The 18295-nt window shown below is 43.4% G+C and overlaps 1 protein-coding gene across 1 annotated transcript in view; it reads left to right on the top strand.

The window, feature by feature from the left end:
* PDZD2 (PDZ domain containing 2) overlaps positions 1-18295 on the top strand; it is a 216701-nt gene that overhangs the window by 117616 nt on the left and 80790 nt on the right. The window contains exon 2 of the mRNA XM_040630519.1: positions 9348-9849. Within this exon, the coding sequence (XP_040486453.1) occupies positions 9348-9849 (502 nt within the window). The remainder of the gene's footprint in view (positions 1-9347; positions 9850-18295) is intronic.

Genomic DNA, 18295 nt, shown 5'->3' with positions numbered 1-18295 from the left:
AGGAGTGCGTGCTCTACTTATGTGCAGACACATGAGAACTTTTAAAGGTGGGAGAGGCTACCAGGGGTTTCCATAGGCTAAACGGGAAGGAGCGCTGGGTATGATGGAAGGTATATGAGACGGGATAGGTGAGGTGCTAGCAGGTCTGTGAGGGCTGTCTCCTCAGGATGATCGGGTATAATCTGCAGAAAAGGGAGAGAGATCATCAAAAGGGCATGTCTGCATGAATCAAGATTTTGTAAGGGGTGAACGGCAGAGAGAATGCAGAAGGAGGTAGAGACTGGTGACTAAGAACCTAGTAAAAAGGAATTGTTTTTAAAATGTAAGACGCAAAAGACCACATATTATATGATTCCATTTATATGAAATGGCCAGAAGAGGCAGTCCTATAGAAACGGAGAGTGGTGCCTGGGATGGGGAATGGGCATTAATGGTAACGGGCACGGGGGATCTTGATGGGTTTATGAGAATGTTCTAAAGCTGATCTATGGTGATGGTGGCACAGCTCGGTAAATTTCCTAAAAATACTGAATTTGAACTGGATGAACTCTATATTGTGCAAAGAGGGCCTCAGTAAAGTAATTTTTTTAAAAAGGATTTTTTTTAAAAAAGAAGTTCTCATTGACCTGTCCTTTTTATGTTGGTGCTTATGAAGTGACAGCCACCATGCTAGGGGGGTACAAATATGAAGATCTTCACAAACAGAGGGCATAAGTGAGCAATTTTCAAAGAAGGCAAATGACTAATAAGAATTTTGACCTCACTAGTCATCACTGATTTGCAAATTATCACATGAGGTAGGTTTTGACAGGCTGGCAAAGATTTAAAAATGACAGTATTCAGGAACGAACAGTTCTCTAAGACACTACTGCTAGGATGCTAAATTGTAACCCCCTTTTAAGAGGAAAGATTAGAATTATATAGGAAACCCTTGAATATGCTCTTGACCAGCAAGAACCTTGGACCCAGAAAATCTACCTGAAGGAATTTATCTTCTGGGGTCTTAAAATACTGTTAATAGTCTTACATCTCCCAGATTTCTGTCTCCAGAGTAGTCCTCTGCTCCAAAATCCAGATTTAGACATCTAGCTGCCCACGCAATCATCTCAAGCTCAGCATGTCCAGAACTTAACTCCAGAATGGATCTATGCATTCAGAATAGGTCGGAGAGAATGGATCTATGCATTCGGAATAGGTCGGAGAGCCCCAGGCCCGAAAGGCTGCTCAGCTCAGGTGATGGCAGCCCCACCCTTCCAGTTGCTAAAGCCAAACACTTAGACACCGTGCAGGACCTCTGGATTCCTCTCACCCTGTATCAGATCCAAAGGCACAGGCTATTGACTCTGCCTTCAAAATCGATCATGATTCTGCCCATCTCTTACCACCCCCACGGCTACTCTAGCATTGAGCTTATCTCTTGCTGGAATTTCTGAAGATGATCTTCCATCTGGTCTCCCTCCTTCTACCCTTGCCTCCACCACAGTCTATTCTCAACACAGAAACAAAGAGGATCATTTTAAAACGTAGTACCTATCACATTACTCCCCTGCTCAAAACTAAGCAGCTCCCCCATTTCACACACAAGTCTTTACAGCAGCTTAGACAGCCTTCCCTAAACCAGTCCCTGTTACTCTCCTTCTCGCTTGCCCCTTGTCTCAAACACACCTATTCCTCAAACGCGCCAGGCAAGCTTCCAACTTACCACTATTGCGCTGGCTCTTCCTCTGTCTGGAACGCTCTTCTCCCAGGCAGTGGCACGGCCAACTCTTTCGTCTTCCTCAAGTCGTTGTTCAGTGTGTTCTTCCCAGTGGGGCCACCTCAGGAGCAGCATTTAAAATTTCAACCTGGCTCTTCCAACTCCTGGCGTGCTTGATCCTCTGCACCCTGGTCAGTGTTTTCTGTTTGCCAGAACCCGTCTCGACTTCTCACCTACGCTACCGTTGGATGCTTTAACAGGTCTACTGTTCATTGCCTACCTCCCCCTGCTAGATAGTAAGCTCCACAAGGACGGGCATTGTTTTGTTCACCGCTGTACCCCCAAATGCCTCACAGTGCTTGGCATATGAGAGGTACTCAACAACTGTTTGTTGAATGAATGAATGAATGAATGAATGAATGAATTTGTAATGAGCAAGTAGTGATTTTATAAACAAAAACAACAGCTTTATGGCATAAAAGAAAAAAGTGAGGAGTTCCCATGTACATTTTCTGAGCTCATCACTCCGCTCATGAGGTGAGACTGACTCACTCATGCACGGCAAAGTCTGACTTTCCCAGCATTCCTTCTGCCCCCCAGGGAAAATGTGACCATCATCAGGTGACTTAGCCAAGCTACGTGGCTGGAGTTCTGATTTGATTCCGTATAGGCTGCAAGTTGATCTCATAGAGTTATAAGAAACCCTGATTCATTCACAGTAATTTAATAAAGAAATGCAATCAATTGCAAAGAGAAGCCTGGGAGTTCTCTTTTAAGGGCCAGTACAGTATCTCTGTAGTATGTTTTCTTAGGTCCGTTCTCATCACTGATCAGGCATTTTCTACTTAATTTAGCTTCTGAGTTTCTGTTTTCAACAAGGTAGGTGGTGGCTTTTATTGGTTTGTGCAGAAGTAAGATGCATGAAAACCTTTGAGGAAAACTGAAACTTCTGTGACCCTGTTGCTACACATTAGAAAGGTCCACAGCTCTGCTCCCTTGCTGTTAAGCTGTCCTGGGGTTGAAAATGTGTGGTGCATCCTAGCATAGAAGCTGTTTAAATCATGCTTGTTAGCTTGAGATGGGAATTTTTAAGATAAATATGAAAATCAATGATACCTTATTGCTTGGAAATCAAAACAGCTTTTTCCATTAATCATAGGATTTAGCTGCTTTGTATCCAATGTTTTTCTACAGTGTCTCTGCCACCCCCATCCCTTTATATCCAGAAGCTCTTAGCAGGAAACAGAAAGAGAACCAGCTCTGCTTCCGCACAGAAATGGATTTTACAGCCACTGGTTGCAGGAAATGGAATTCAAGTAGGGAAAGGGCAGAAGGGAGTATACTTAACCCTGCTGAACACAAATGTGGCTTCTGCCTTTGAGATGCTGTGCCGAATTTAATCCGTGTCTGTAGAAGCAAAGGGTAGAGCACCCACCTTCTTTCTCACTCCTCTTACTATAATTTCACCTCTGTCTGATAGGCCTTAAAGAAAGATTCAGTATTGGTTTGTGTAAGATGCATAGCTATTTGTATTTCTTAGCCACTGGTGTCAAGGAAAAATATATCATCAAGCTCCTTCTATAAGTTCGAAGTTGGGGAGCAGGATCAATTATAAACTGAGTTACTCTGTACATTATCCTGCTATACGCCAAGAACTATGATTTTACTCTACCAGTAAGCTAACCAAGCTGGCCTGCCACAGTTTCATGAATGCGGGCGGAAAGCATGAGATTCTTGGATCAAAGATGAAAGACGGTTTATTATTCATAGAAATAGCAGTAGCCAGTGTATCAGCATCTTTGCCCCAATTCCCTTCAGGGCAACGTGGATCTCTGTCCTGGTGTAGAGATGGGGATGATTTAAATTTTACTGCTAAGCTATGTGGTGGTGGCAAGTTTTGGTAGCTGATAATTTGGGTTGGGTTTGAACGGCTAATATTGTATCATAGTTCAGAAAAAAATTCTTGAATAAATATTTATCCCATTCTTGACTGTCAACTTGTGTTTCCCAATCCAAGTTGTATGATAAAAAAATAATTAAATACAGATTTTATAACAAGAGAACAGATTCCTGTATTCATATTCTCTGTTCTCGACTCCAGATGAGGGAGAGGAACGCGTTGCTGACCTGCAGCTGTTTATGCTGGATGAGGAGGTGAGAATCAGCAAACCTGGGCTGCGTCCGTCACCTCCCTCATGCAGCAGCTGGAATACGCTGTTCTATTCGCTTATACTCTAAGCTTAGACTCTGGTCTATTTTCAGCGCCTTATTCGTGCCTGAGCCCCGTCTCCCTCCATCTAATCAGGGCTGATTAGACAGTTAGAAATGGCTATATGAGCACACAGGGATAGCAGTCACTCTTCTCAGCACAATATACAGCCCAAAAATTCTGCCTGCAGAGTCCCCGAAAGAAAGTTTGGCTCATTCCAGGGAGGGTTGTGGAATCGGGGAGAAGTAAGCCTAAAATTCCAAGTAGCTGGGAGGCAGCACCTGAGAGAGCCTGCCCTTGGGGAATCTGGCTCCCCAGGAAATGTTTGTCGTCTTCCCACCCCCTCTTACGGAGCTGTCCGAACTTGCCTCCCTCCGTTTCCCAGCCAAGACTTCACTGGGAAATTAATCTGTATATATTTAACACTTCCTCTCAACCCGCTCCTCCTCTGGGAACCTGCAGATTTACAACCTCAGACAGCCCTCTGGGTTAATTAGGCTTAGCAGGTTTTCAAAGGACTGCAAACATCTTCTTAACCTCCCCTTGCTTCTTAGGCGAGAGGCAGTCATGGGCAAGAACAGTTGATCTCCATTCATCCTGTGTGTTAGAGTGGCTGTTAGCAGTCCCATTCTGTAAAACTCATACCTGGTCATAGGAACTCATCTAGAAACATCTTGCAGTGTTTGTTCTCCTATTGTCTATACTGGGGACCAGACTTACTCAGATGAAGTAAGAATGTCTGCTTTGCAGAAAAGTCTGAGTTCTAGAATTCTTTTATGTTGTCTGCGTTATACAGTGTTTTCATGGCATTGTGGTACAGGCCAATGCCCAAGGGTGGCGATCCAAGTTACTCTGAATTACACATACACCGATGGTTCTGCCTGGTAACACCCCTCTGTGTGTGTTCACGCTATGTACCAGGCATCGGTAATTGATGGCCAAATGCCCAAGATGGTTTTCAAAGGCACCTGGAGATTGCTTCTTCTGAGATAATTGGCAAAACAGTCTAGAATATCAAAACTGCACAGCTGCCTCAAGCCTTCTTTTGATAGAATTGGGGCATGGGGGGCGCCTGGGTGGCACAGCGGTTAAGCGTCTGCCTTCGGCTCAGGGCGTGATCCCGGCGTTATGGGATCGAGCCCCACATCAGGCTCCTCTGCTATGAGCCTGCTTCTTCCTCTCCCACTCCCCCTGCTTGTGTTCCCTCTCTCACTGGCTGTCTCTATCTCTGTCAAATAAATAAATAAAATCTTTAGAAAAAAAAAAAAAAGAATTGGGGCATGGGCAAATAATGTGTGTCATTGGCCTTCCTACACCCATATGTCTTTGCCGCTTTCTTATCTCCTGCCTGCCTGTCCTTGTTCTTTAAACTCCAGGCAGCTTTATTCCTCCAGCTTTTCCTAGCACCCAGCCTTACCTGCTGACCCTTCCTAGGCCTCCCACTCCTGGAGAGCTCAGACTCCAGAATTATGATAGAAGATCAAGAAACAGAGGAGGTGCTCAAAACTTTTGGAGGGGGGTGTTAAAGCACATTTTGAGGGAAAAGGAAGGTGGGAAGGGATTTAGTAACAAAAGATGCTTCCAAAGACCAAGTGAAGTGAGGAACCTCAACACATTTCAGAGGGAGGGTTCTGGGCTAGAACTTGGAACTCCATTTCTGGATATGCTTATCTTTCATCATTTATCTTAAGACCATCCTGGGAGGGTCAAAATCAAATAAATTTTAACTGAATTAAATTAATAACTTTACACGCCAGAGGTCAGTTTCAAATTTTGGAAAGAAACCAAAAAATAATTATGTAGTAGAGAAGCTCCCAAAAGGTTAAGTTTACCTGTTGTTGTTGAAGAGACCTATTTTTCTGGACCAGGATTGTATTCCATTTCTTCTTTCTCAAAGACTGATTTGGAAGTTTAAAGATTCTAATGGTGAGTAAGAATTCTTTTGAATAGGAACAGAGACTTGAAAGTATGAATTAGCTAGGAAAGTGCTGGAAAAGTTGGGTAAGTCATTTTGGTACGAATGGATAGGGAAAGTGGAGGCATTACATATAAGGTGATGAGAAGAACTACAAGGAAACTACCCCCTGCCTCAAAGTCTTCTCACCAAGTTGCTGTGGTAGCCATAGTTCATTCATTACACTTTGTCTTCGGGACGACCTTCGAAGGTTCCGTGTCCGGAAGGAATAAAATAACCTGTCACACAGTTCCCTGAAGGTGTCAGAGCCTTATTTATTGCTAGGAAGTCAGGAGATAAACTCCTCTTGCTTTGCAATTTTGTTGAGCGTGGACCCTGCAGAAAGAATAAAATAATCTCAGTCACAAGGCTCTGGGAGCTTCCATGAGAGTAGAAATATCCCATATCCTATACTGTGGGTCAACGGGCCTCCCTTTTCAGCACTGAAAAGAAGGCCTCAGCACAGAACCCATCAAATTGTTCAGAGTTTTAATGCAAAAGCCAGAATCCCCAAAGCAGTTCTAAAGGAATTGCCTCTCCAGGTGGGATCTTTTTAGATTGATGGTAAATGTCCAGAAGACCTAGGACAACTTGGGCATAAAGGAATGTTTCTGTTTTTCCAGGGTTCAGTTTTGTCCTTGGCACTGGGGTTGGGACCTTCAGGATGGCCTGCTCCTTTAATCCCTAGAAGTCTTCCCAAGAAACTAGCATTCACAGTTATTAAAATGTAAAAGCACCTTGGAGATGACCCATTTTCACACCCTCATGTTACAGAGGAGGACACTACTGTGATTGAAACCTCACACAGTGCACGTGGGGTTTGGGAAGCAGGAGTGCCTGGGTCGACCACTTGGTGGTTATGTGAACCGGGGCACATCACTAATATTTCTGAGCTTCAATTTCTTCTTCTGTAAAGAGTATCTTAAGGAGCACCTATCAAAGAAGCAACTCAAAACTTGGCAAAAATTATTATATTCGCTATTGTTTTTTAAGTGAGACAGAATTCCATTCACATAAAATTCACTGTTTTAAGGTGTACAATTCAGTGAGTATATTCACTATGCTGTGCGACCATCATCACTATCTAATTTCAGAACATTTCCATGACCCCTAAAAAACCATGTACCTGTAGTCCCAATTCTCCCTTCCCCCCCAACTCCTGGTAACCACTGATTCACTTCCCGTCTCAGTGGATTTGCCAATTCTGGACATGTCCTATAGATGGAATGACATATGGCCTTCTGTGGTCTGGCATCTCTCACCTAGCATCATGTTTTCAAGCTTCACTTAAGTGATAGAGTATACTTCATTCTTTTTATTGCTAAGTAATACTCCATTATAGAAATATACTACATTTTGTCTATCCGTTCATAGGTTGATGGAAATTTGGTAAAATCACCATAGTTTTACATGGTTAGGCCAAAGCCAGAATGAGACCTTGGGCGTCTGACTCTCTCCCTGGTCCTGTTTTTACTACTCTATACTGTTTTTTCATAACATCTGGCATATGTCTTACATTAAGAGTAGCAATTTGCTCAAAGAAACCCTTACAACCTGGCTAATAACGACTCTTAAGATTTTATACCTTTACAGAAATTTTTCCAGGGTGGAAAAAAAAAATACACAACTCAAGAAAATGAAACCTAAACATTGTAGAAAAATTGTGCTGAGAACCAAGTTTAATTTTCATTTACTAGACTCTGGGGGACTGTTCTTTACCTGTTCATCTCACTGTATTACATAGAACAACCCGAGGTCTGTGTGGTACCTTTTATCTACCTGGCTTTTATGTGTAAGTTCATTATCATGGTTTATAGCCCAGGAACAAAGAAAGTTTTTATTGACTTTGGTGGTTGTTCGAGGACCCGTCTCTCTTGTTCACTCTACTCCATGGTAAAAATTCAGAATTATTCTCTTCTTCAGTGGGACTGGCACTGTCATTGCATTAACCTGACCATTAGGTATGGGTGATACATGCCTTTGGCCCAGAATTTGGTACATTCCAAACACAGCTGGTCACCTCTCCTTATAACCTGGCCCCTTCCTGCAAACTGACTGCACCAGCTCTCGGGTCTGAGCTTCAGGCCTGGAGGGAGAGCAGCTAGCTTGGTATACTTGAAAAAGTTCTCTGCTTTTCACTTATTGAGGACGTAGGCAACAAAACCTCCTCTCTGGGGGCACATGAAGGCCGGAAGCAGGTCCAACTCCTTTAGGATTTGGTTGTTGACATTCCTTGCTTCTGACCGGGTGATGTGTAGAATGTGGCAACATTCCATGGTGGAGGCATTTCCCTGGGTTCATCTGGGGTTTGTGCTTCCTTATCTTGGGTGGCATGAGTGGAGGGCCTAGCCCAGCCTGGTTTCCTGACTTTGAGCAAGTGGGTTTTTGTGTTTTTTTGTGTGTGTTTTTTTTTTTGGGGGGGGGGGGTTGCTAAAGCTTTAATGGCCCTGAACACCACTAATTACTTATCTCGTTTGTTGTTCTATTTATGGTTATTCCTTCAATCTGGACCAGCTATTGTGTGTCAGGCTTCACAGGCATCATCTCATTTATATTATTTCCTACTCCTGAGTGTTTGGCACTCCCCAGATACATGAAACACAACCGAGCCTGGCTTGTCTTCTTTGAGCTAAGCACCCCTCTTCCCTCTCAGACTTTCCTGGTTGACACAGTTTCCAACAGCCTGCTTTGTCCCAGTCACCCTATGTCTGCATGTTTTTCATTATGCTGGGGTTCCTCTTAATGCGATACACAGACTGCAAATGACACTCCTTGTGCGCCAGGAACAACCCAAACTAGGACCATTATCAGGAAGTTGCATCTTGATACCAGCCAACATCCCTCCACCCTCTCTTCTTTTGTCGCTTAAATGCTGTGAGGCAGAGGTCCTTGTTGTTGTGCAGTTGATATTTTGATCCTAAGAGCAGAGCTTTACATTTCTCTTAATCTATTTCAGATATTCTTTACCCTGGGGACTTGCAGAGTAATTATGGCAAAACTATATGAACAGAGAAGTGCCTGGCTGGCTCAGTCCATGGAGCATGCAACTCTTGATATAGGGGTCATGAGTTCAAGCCCCACATTGGGCATAGTTCACTTAAAAATTTTTTTTCTTAATTTTTTAAACTATGCGAATGGGAGGCTAGCATAATTCAGATGCAAGAAATCAGTGAGGAAATGGAGAATTATTGTTTTTTTAATCATATGTTAGGATTGGCTCTGTGAATAGAGAAATCCATTTCTAACTACCTACCCTAGGGCATTTTCATGAGTAATTTCTAGTTCATGGGGGTTTTGGTTTGTTTGGGGTTATTTTTAGCATCGACAATTACGTAGATTACAAGAATGGAGTACTGAGCCTCTTTAGGAAGCTTAGTACCTCAGCTGCTTGGGGTGGGGGTCCCGTGTGCGCTGCTGAACGTGTCAGCCCGACGCGCTGGTCACGAAGGCTGTTCGAGGGTTTTAACCGGCACCCGTGTTCGTTGCAGTTACCTGGCTGAGCAGTGCTGGAATGGCGGCTTTATCTACCTGATCATGCTGCGTCGCTTCAAGCACAAAGTGCATTCTCCGTACAACGGCAACGGTAGCAGCAGCTCCGAACCAGGAGAGACGCCTACCTTGGAGCTGGGTGACCAGACTGTGAAGAAGGGGAAGCGCGCAAGAAAGTTTGGGGTCATTTCCAGGCCTTCTACCCAGAAGGCCACTGAAGAAACCAAGAGCAGTCCTGGCTGTGAGTTGGACAATGACCCCATCTCTGAGCTGGACAATGGCCCAGACCCTGAACTTGGAAATGGTCATGCTTTTGAGCTAGAAAATGGCCCAGAGTCTCTCAAGGAGCTGGCTGGATCCCATCTAGACAGTTCAGAAGCAGACAGAGGGACAGAGCATAGCATTCCAAAGACAGATGCTTCTCTACCCACAAGCAATGACAAACGCTGCTTCTCAAAATCTGGGAAGACAGACTTCCAATCGAGTGACTGCCTGGCGCGGGTAAGCTTTGGTGTGATTATAGAACCTGAATTTTAAAAGAAGTACTGTTGGCGTTGCTTTTAAGGCTTAGAAAATATATCTAAGATGGCCTTGTATTTAGAAGCCAACACATTTATTGTGATAAATGGTCAGAGGACATAACAATAACCAAAAAAAAAAAAAATCCAAGTCATTTTATCCTACTTAAATAAAGAACTAGTTGAGTGATCCTAAGTGGAAAATTCAAGCCTTCTGTGAATAATTTGAGTCATATGAGACCCAGATAAAGTACTTGAACTGCATCATTATTTATCACTACCATCCCCAGTGGAATTGCCACAGCAGGGCCAAGAATTCCTGGTGGCAGCTGATAGCAGCAACATTCAAGGCTCAGTATTACACAGGAAGGATGTTCACCATGCAGAGAAGCATCTGCTTTTCTTTTTAACACTTCAAAACCAGTGACATTTTTATGGGTTCATGTTATTAAATTGCTGAATTCCAGGGAAGTTTGGAAATTTCACAGAAATCTCTGATACTATGGTATCCAGCTGTGATGGTCAGGGTCGCTCTTCCCTAAAGGCAAAGCACATGTGGTTACTCTGAATGGTAATGGGTACACTTCTAGCCTCAAATCGTCTCCTTCATTATAACCAACGTTCTCTCTCGAAGTGATATTTCTTTAGGGTGAGCACGTTCCTTCCAAGAATCCTCTTGGCAGATACTCTTGTGGGTTCCTGATGAAGCAGTATCTTACTACTTGGCTTCTGACTGGTTCCCTCTCTGAGTCCCTCCAGGAGACACCCTTTCGGGATGAAAGAGAAAGTTGGAAAGATAGAAAATGGTCACAGAAGAAGTATCAAGTTCAGTTTTGCATGCTGCTGAACTGGTACCCTGGCAGGGAATAGAATTTCTGGTAAGGCCATTTCACCTATTGCTCGGCTTCATAGCTAATCTGGATAATGGGAGGAGAGGAATTAAAATAACCCCTCTCTCAGGGACCATGTTCCTTCATCTGAGGATCTCAGTGATCTTCATAAAGCCTTACCCAGAGGAGGCATGATTTGTAAATGGAATGTGTAAATGAAGGAGAAGAAAAAAATAATGGCTCTATCAATGATTTTCTACAAACTTTATGGTTCCCCTCAAAAAAGAATTAAGGACAATAAAAAGATTATAATGTGTTTCTTATTGGTAAATACTCTATTTGGATATGACTTTTTCTCCTAGTGATTAAATTATGACTATGCAGAAAGCCTAGAATGAGTAAGTTAGGGAGTGTTGGTTCTCTTAATCATTTTGAAGGTTTAAGTTACCAAAAGAGACTGAATCTCATATCAGTCCAAAGAACGGGCTTTCATTTGGCCTAGGACACGATGGACATAATTTGGAAATGACTTTAAAAGAAAAAAAAAGTGTTTAAGAGGCTACTGTTCTCTGCTCATCTTAATTAAAGGCAATAACGTAAAATTCAATTTCTGGATTAGACTATCTGAAGACTACACATATCAGAGTTTCTTTGCTTGGTTTTTGCACTCAAGGTCAAATGTCCAAGAAGATATAAATGAAACGGTGATTTAAAAAAAAAAAAAAACGAAAAAACCTAGATCTTTTGCCTTTGGGACTTTTTTTTTTTTTTTAAGCCACGTGCCTATAGAAAAGAGAGACCTGCCATCTGGAATTTGCGTTCTTCACAACTGTCCATAAACTATAGACTGAGTATTGACCCTGGGTTATACTTTCCATCTTAGAAAGTCAGCATAGGCCACATACCCTCTCAGGCATGAATATATTTTAACACCCTTTTCAACCCCAGAAACATCATCATTTGATGCATTTACCCAGGATTGATAGAGTTGGCAAGAAGTAGGTCTTCAGAGCTTCCTCCACATCCAGATGGCACCCAGATTGGAACCAGTAGACCATTACAGAAAGTCCTGTAGGTTCTTGGGCTGAGCAGATTTTTATTTTTACTCCGGGATGAGCCCAAGGTCATGCTAAAATGGAATTTCCAGAAAAACAAAGATTAGGTATTTACCTCTTAAGCCCTTGGGGCAAAAAATTCCATTCCATTTGAATAATGGGAGATTAAACATGTCAGCATTGTTCCGTTTCTGCTTTATTAATGATTTAATATATCTACAAAGACTTAATAAATTACAGAAAAGGCTTATAATCATTCAGACCATTTTTATTTGTTGGATGCTTCTTTTTCATAGACTGTTATTTGTTACATGAAAATAAATCTTCAGTCTTTGTTTTTATATCCTCTTTCCCTTTAACAGAATTATAGGAAACATATTTCCTCTAATAAATATCTTCTTTTTAAAAAACCGTATGTTTCTATAAAATATTAACACATAATAATACATATGCAACCAGATTAATCTTTTAAACTACAAACGTTGGGCCCATTGTCTAGAACATAATCTCCTAGGACCTAGATAAGCAATTTTAGAACTGAGGTCAGAGATCCTTACTCCCTGTCTGGTGAAGACCATTATTCATGCAAGGGGAGAGTTCTTACAAACTTAGTAAACAAGTTCTTGTTTACTACAATAGATGTGTGTTTTTGTGATACATCATGGTAAAAAAATAAATACAACTTAGTCACATAACAGTGAAAAAAAGAATCCTACCATTTGGCAGCCAGGCAAATTTATTCAGAGCTGGCGTGTGTGTCTATGGGTCCGTTTGTGGTCTCACCCTGACACTTGTAATTCACCCTGTACAGTATCAGACGTCTTCCCGAGGCCCTCAGCAGAGACCTCCGGAAGGCTGCCCCAGGTCCGAATCTGCAGGAAAAGGAAACTCAGAGTCACACCCAGGACATCTCCTGGGTCGTCCCGGATGTTTGCATCCAGCAGAAACAGCATGAGGACGGTCCTATTCTAGTAAGCCCCCCATGGTCACTAGTGAACTTGTCCTTCTTTGTGGTAATGTCTCTCCTCAGTCTGTGTCTGCTGCTTCACCTCTCTCCTGATTCCCCCACCCTGAGCTCTCTACCACCTGTCTGCAGTATGTCTCCATCTTGGGTATTTCACGTCATGCCTGAAGCTCGATGCCTGACTTTCCTGCACCACCAAACCGGCTCCAATGCTCCAGGTCCCACCACCCATAAAGTTGCCCAAGCCAGAAACCTGAGATTCAACTAGCAGCCACTTACCTGGTTTGTCTAGAACTTTCCCTGGTTTTGTGCTGACAATCCCACATCCTGGGAAATGCCTTCATCCCAGCAAATTGGGGTAGTTGGCATCCTGGAGTCAATTGAAATGCTGCCCTCTTCCTTCCACCCTGTCCAGTTGATCCCGTCAACCCCGGCTCCCTTCAGGGTCTCCCTGCACACCCACTCCTCTCTCCCACTCCCGCGGCTTCCTGTCGGGCCGAGCTCCTTTCATTTCCCACGTGGGTGGTCATAATATTCTGCTACCCACCTCACTGTCCACTGTCATCCCATCATCTGTCCCCACAGCAACCAGAGAGACCTTTCGAAAGAGAGCGCATCAAGCGTACGTGTGCGTGCTCACACACACTGCAGCGTAAGCCCTGTGGGAGGGTGCACTTTACCTTCAGGGGCATACCCGAACTTCTTCGCTGGGTGAAGCACCGGAGGCCTTTCACTGTCTGATCCGTACTTACATTTCTGCCTTCGTCTCTCACTGCTTTCTCCCTTCCCCGTTTGGGCTGAATTAGCCACAGTTTTTTCCAAAAGACTATGCTCACGATCTCTTCTGAGCCTCTGCAGATGCTACTCTTGCTATATCCTGTTTCTCCTCCCCTCCCCCATGTAGCTTAGCTTCTTCCATCTCTCGGGGAAGAAACACCATGACACACTCCTCTGGGAGGCTTCCGCGGCCCTTCTGCCACCTGTCCCATCTTAGGCATCTCCTCTTCCGGCTCCTACAGTGCCCCCTTCTCATCTTTGTCAATGCGTGAATCTCACATACTCCAGTGACCATGTGGCTTGTCGTGTCCCCAGTAGACTTGAAGGGCAAGGACCTTGTTTGTCCTTGTGTCCTGGCTCGCTGCCTTGCACCTGTTTATTAATGAGAGCACCCAACAGCTCCAGGCCTGAGAGATGGGACACCGGGTTCTAGCCCTACTAGTCCGTCCCCCACTCTGTGGCCGTCAGGCTGCCAGGTTCTTCCTCTGAGCTTCCATCTCCTCACCTATCAACTGAACATTTTGGTCTGATGACTCAGGAACCTCAACTCTGACATGGATCACGTATCTTTTCATTTCTTACTGATCATTCTAAATAAGAAGGGATAGGCAAACAGTCTCAGAATCTAAGTTTGCAGCTAAAGCCAGACCATTTACTGCAGTAAAATTCTAGTTGGATGATGTTTCTTCTCACATTTGGAGAAAAGATGCTATTGTGAAATATTATTTTTGGCTCCAGCAGAAGATGAGGTCATTTAAATGCCGCCGAGACAGCTCCCTTTAATGTACTGCCTCTGGTTTGTGAATAAATCTTCTCCGTGAAGAGATGCATGTGTGAGCATCACACAGTAATTGGCGTTTTATAAGAAAGGGTAGCACTGCGACAGCATTAATACAAAAGTCCATAGCATCCAGTTTTGCGTGGTTTGGCTTTTTCTCAACAGGCTGACAGAGTCTCATTGCCCTTTAAGCCAATGTAAAAGGAAGCAAAGGCTTGAGCCATCTGTCTAGACAGGATCTGTTTCAGAACTCAATCGTCCCTACAACTGGATTGGGTGTTCACACGCTAAACATTGGCAAACATGCAGGTTTCCCATCTGGGCGAGCCTCTTAATGTCACTCTCAATAACTTCTGAAAAACCATAAGATTAGTGTATAAACATCCTATATTTGTTAATTCTGTGGCATTTATGCAATATTGTTATGTGCTTGGCACTGTTCTAGTTGCTGGAGAACCCACTGATAAATGGGAGACAAGGTTCCTGTCCGGTGGTACGTACCACGAATAAGGGGCCACAAGCAATAAACAGGCAAATAAGCGAATCTGAATGTTAGCTGGTGACAACAGGTGCTATAAATGAAATAAAGCAGTTAAGTGAGAGATGTCTGGGCAGTGACCTGGGGGGGAGTTAGCTGAAACTGGGATCAGTGAAGACCTCATTAAAGAGGCAGTGTTGGTGCTACAGCCTGAGTGTCAGGAAAGGGCAGACCTGCAAACTCTGGGGGCGGAATATTTCCAGGGAGGAGCCAGCACACGCAGCAGTCCTAGGCAGGAGTGAGGGAGTGTTCCAGGGGCAGAGAGACCGAAGCACAGTGAGTGATGGGGAGAGCACGGGGAGGTGATTTGGGAGCGTGGGTGGGACTAGATGCACAGGTTTGTGTGTGCCATCTCAAAGATTCGGACCTCAGTCGGAGTCTAGTAGGGGGCTACTGGAAGGTTTATGCTGAGTGCATCATGTTTTTTAGAAGTTCACCTTAGAGGGGCATCTGTGTGACTTGGTTGGTTAAGTGGCAAACTCCTGATTTCGGCTCAGGTCATGATCTCAGAGTCCTGAGATCAAGCCCCACGTCAGGCTCCACGCTCAGCAGGGAGTCTGCTTGAGGATTCTCTCTCTCTCTCTCCCTCTCTGCCCCCGATTACATTTTCTCTCTCCCTCTAAAACAAATAAATCTTAAAAAAAAAAAAAAAGTTCACCTTAGAAGTGTAATGGAGAATAGGAGATTGAGAGGGCAAAAAATAAAAAGGGAGACCAGGTTGGAAGCTATTGTGATACCCCAAGCTAGCGATGCTTGTGGTCTTGACAGCAGTGGCGCAGGCAAGAGCAGAAGTAGATGGATGTGAGTGCTTTGCAAGTAAGACCTACAGATCTTGCTTATGGTTTGGGTATAGGAAATAGAAGGAGGAATCAAAGATAACTTGTGACCTTTTAGGTTGCATATCCTCTTTAGCTTGAGTAGATGATGGTGCTCTTCCCATGGAGGAGGGAAAACCAGGAATGAGAGGGAGGCAGAGTCCTGTTTTGACCATACTGAAGTGTGTATTAGATACCCAAGTGGAAGTGTAAGGAGGCAGTTGGAAATATACTTTAATATCATTATGTTTAAGTTGGCCTGTTGATTTTCTGCCAGTGCGAGCTTTAGCCTCATAAACTTCAGACGCTGATTTTATTTGTAACTGAACCCTGCTTTTAGCTGTGGGCAGCTAGGTTTAATACTGACAGTTGGACAATTGAGACTGATAACATCTGCCTCTTTCTTCCTGTTTGTGCCTTCCTTTGTGTGCCTCTGAACTCCTCATCAGATGATCAAGAGATTCCAGAGCAGGGAAACTTGCATGGGCTCCTTTGAACTCCCCCCTTATAGTTCCTACTTTCAATTATGGAGGAAAAAATTCATGTTATTGGATAAAAGTGGAAAAGAAGATCTGCTTCTCGACTAGTAGAGGTGGGGGCTGTATTACAGATTGGTCATCCCTGCCCTCTGAAGCCATTTTGTTTAGATGTGTTTTATTTTGCATTTAACTATTTGTGTGTGTGTGTTGGGCAGGGGTATGAAGGGGGCATGTGAATGCTCTTAATGAAAATAGTCTTTAGCTCTTTTGTCAAGAGTATACATTAGGTCATTATTCTTTCTCCGTGATCATCGTTTTGCATGTTTCTTGCCACAAATTCTATTTCTAAAAGCATTTAAAAACGAGAAAGGACTGTATATCTAGTATTGTCATACCCTCTGTGAACTATACGTAACGTGTTCTGTTTAACAAAAAGATGGTAGGATGGGGAAAATGATGGTGCAGCTAGTAATGGAATGGAAAGGTTTTTACTAATTTGGGCAAAAGCCAAATGGATTTTCTTATTTCTGGACTCTAATAATCTTCCCTGTTGCTTCAGGGAAGGTAGTTCACAGCTTTTCTGTACCGGGAGAGGGAGGAGGAGCCCTGTCCCATATCTTTAAGACCCTAGTTGCCATGGCTATCTTCCATAGAAAAAACAAGTCAAGCTACCATTGTGCTCTAGTTTCTTAGCTGCTTTGTTAGGCCCAGGGAGGCAGCCATATGGTAGGCCCATAGGAGCAAGCCAGGACAACAGCTAATCAGCACATTCCTGAATTTGTTCCCTTTGAGGCCATCCACTAGGCCATACGGCCTCATGTACTAGAAGCATTGAAAGTTGCCATCTTGTCAGTAGCACTGACTCTCAAGGATGGCTTTTTGGAAAGAGAGGAGCTGTGAGAGACTTTGGAGGCCAGGAGGTTATTTCTGAATGGAGAAGAGAAAAAGGTGTTCCAGAGGTCAGAGGCAACAGACCAAAAACCATGGAGTCCAAAGTGAAATGATTGGATGATATAGGGATTGTTGACAAGTTCATGAACTACTGTGGTAAGCCAGTGACTTCTGAAGTTACATTTGGCCAGACAGGCATCGTTTGTCTGTGGTCAGCTGATGAAGGAGACCGTTGGCACCACTGCATGTTGCCAGAGCAATGGAGCCCCGCTGAGCAGTGCTGTACTAGAAAAAGTATAGGATCCAACAGGTCTCTGTCTGTTAATAATTTCCCCAGACATTCCTATTGCTGCACATCAGTGACTGTTTAACATCTGGTTTTATTACTATTGCATAAAGTTTCATTTTAGTTTCTGACGGTGTGTATTTCAGATTTTCTGAATACTTAACATTCTTTCTCTTTTGCAAGCAGCTTAAATGGGAAGGTTGCCTATTTCTAGGAGGAGGATGACTTTGTCCATATTGGACCTTACTGGTTCCATTGGACCTTCCTGATGGATGAGGAAAGGACATGGTTTTGTTTTATATGTTGAGGAATGCATTGTGACCCATACCCATAGACCTAGAGATAAAAAGAACTTGCAGGAGTGAGCCTAACGTAAGACCCCCCAAGGAAATCACCTTGGAAGGTTTTGCTTTCATTTCTCTGAACAACCAAGTATCTGAAGGAACTCAAACATTTTGCATCAGGCATATGTTTGCAGCCTCAGAGTAAAATAGGGAGTCAAGTGGAGAATTAACCAAAGCAGAAGAGCTACCCATGGTCCAGAGGACTTGGAGACTTGATTAGTGTTTTTTTTTTATAAGGATTGAAGCATGTTTTAATGTATTTAAAGAGTGTACAGACCAATGTCTATAGAAGCCAATAACAAATTCATCAATTTCCCGTTTTCGGTTTCTCCCACCAAAGATCTCATTTTTATGTTCTAAGGAAGTTTGAGATTCAATTCAACATGATGGGTTTTGTTTTTTTTTTTTAATGAAGTATAGTTGACACATAATGTTTTATCAGTTTCAGGTGTACAACATAGTGATTGGACAACTCCACATTATGCTATGCTCACCACAACTGTTGCTACCGTTTGTCACCATGCAATGCTATTCCAGTACCACTGGGTCTATTACAATATGATGGTTCTAACTTGTATATATGCATATATAAATAATATAAGCGTGCCAGTCAGCATTCAGTATGTCTCTCCTAGGTGCCAGAAGCACTACTGCTTCCATAAATATCTCATT

The sequence above is a fragment of the Ursus maritimus genome, unplaced genomic scaffold (genome assembly GCF_017311325.1).
Source record: "Ursus maritimus isolate PB19 unplaced genomic scaffold, ASM1731132v1 scaffold_15, whole genome shotgun sequence".
NCBI classification, from domain to species: domain Eukaryota; kingdom Metazoa; phylum Chordata; class Mammalia; order Carnivora; family Ursidae; genus Ursus; species Ursus maritimus.
Note: the sequence above shows the minus strand (reverse complement) of the source record. Positions and strands in the feature narration are given on the sequence as shown.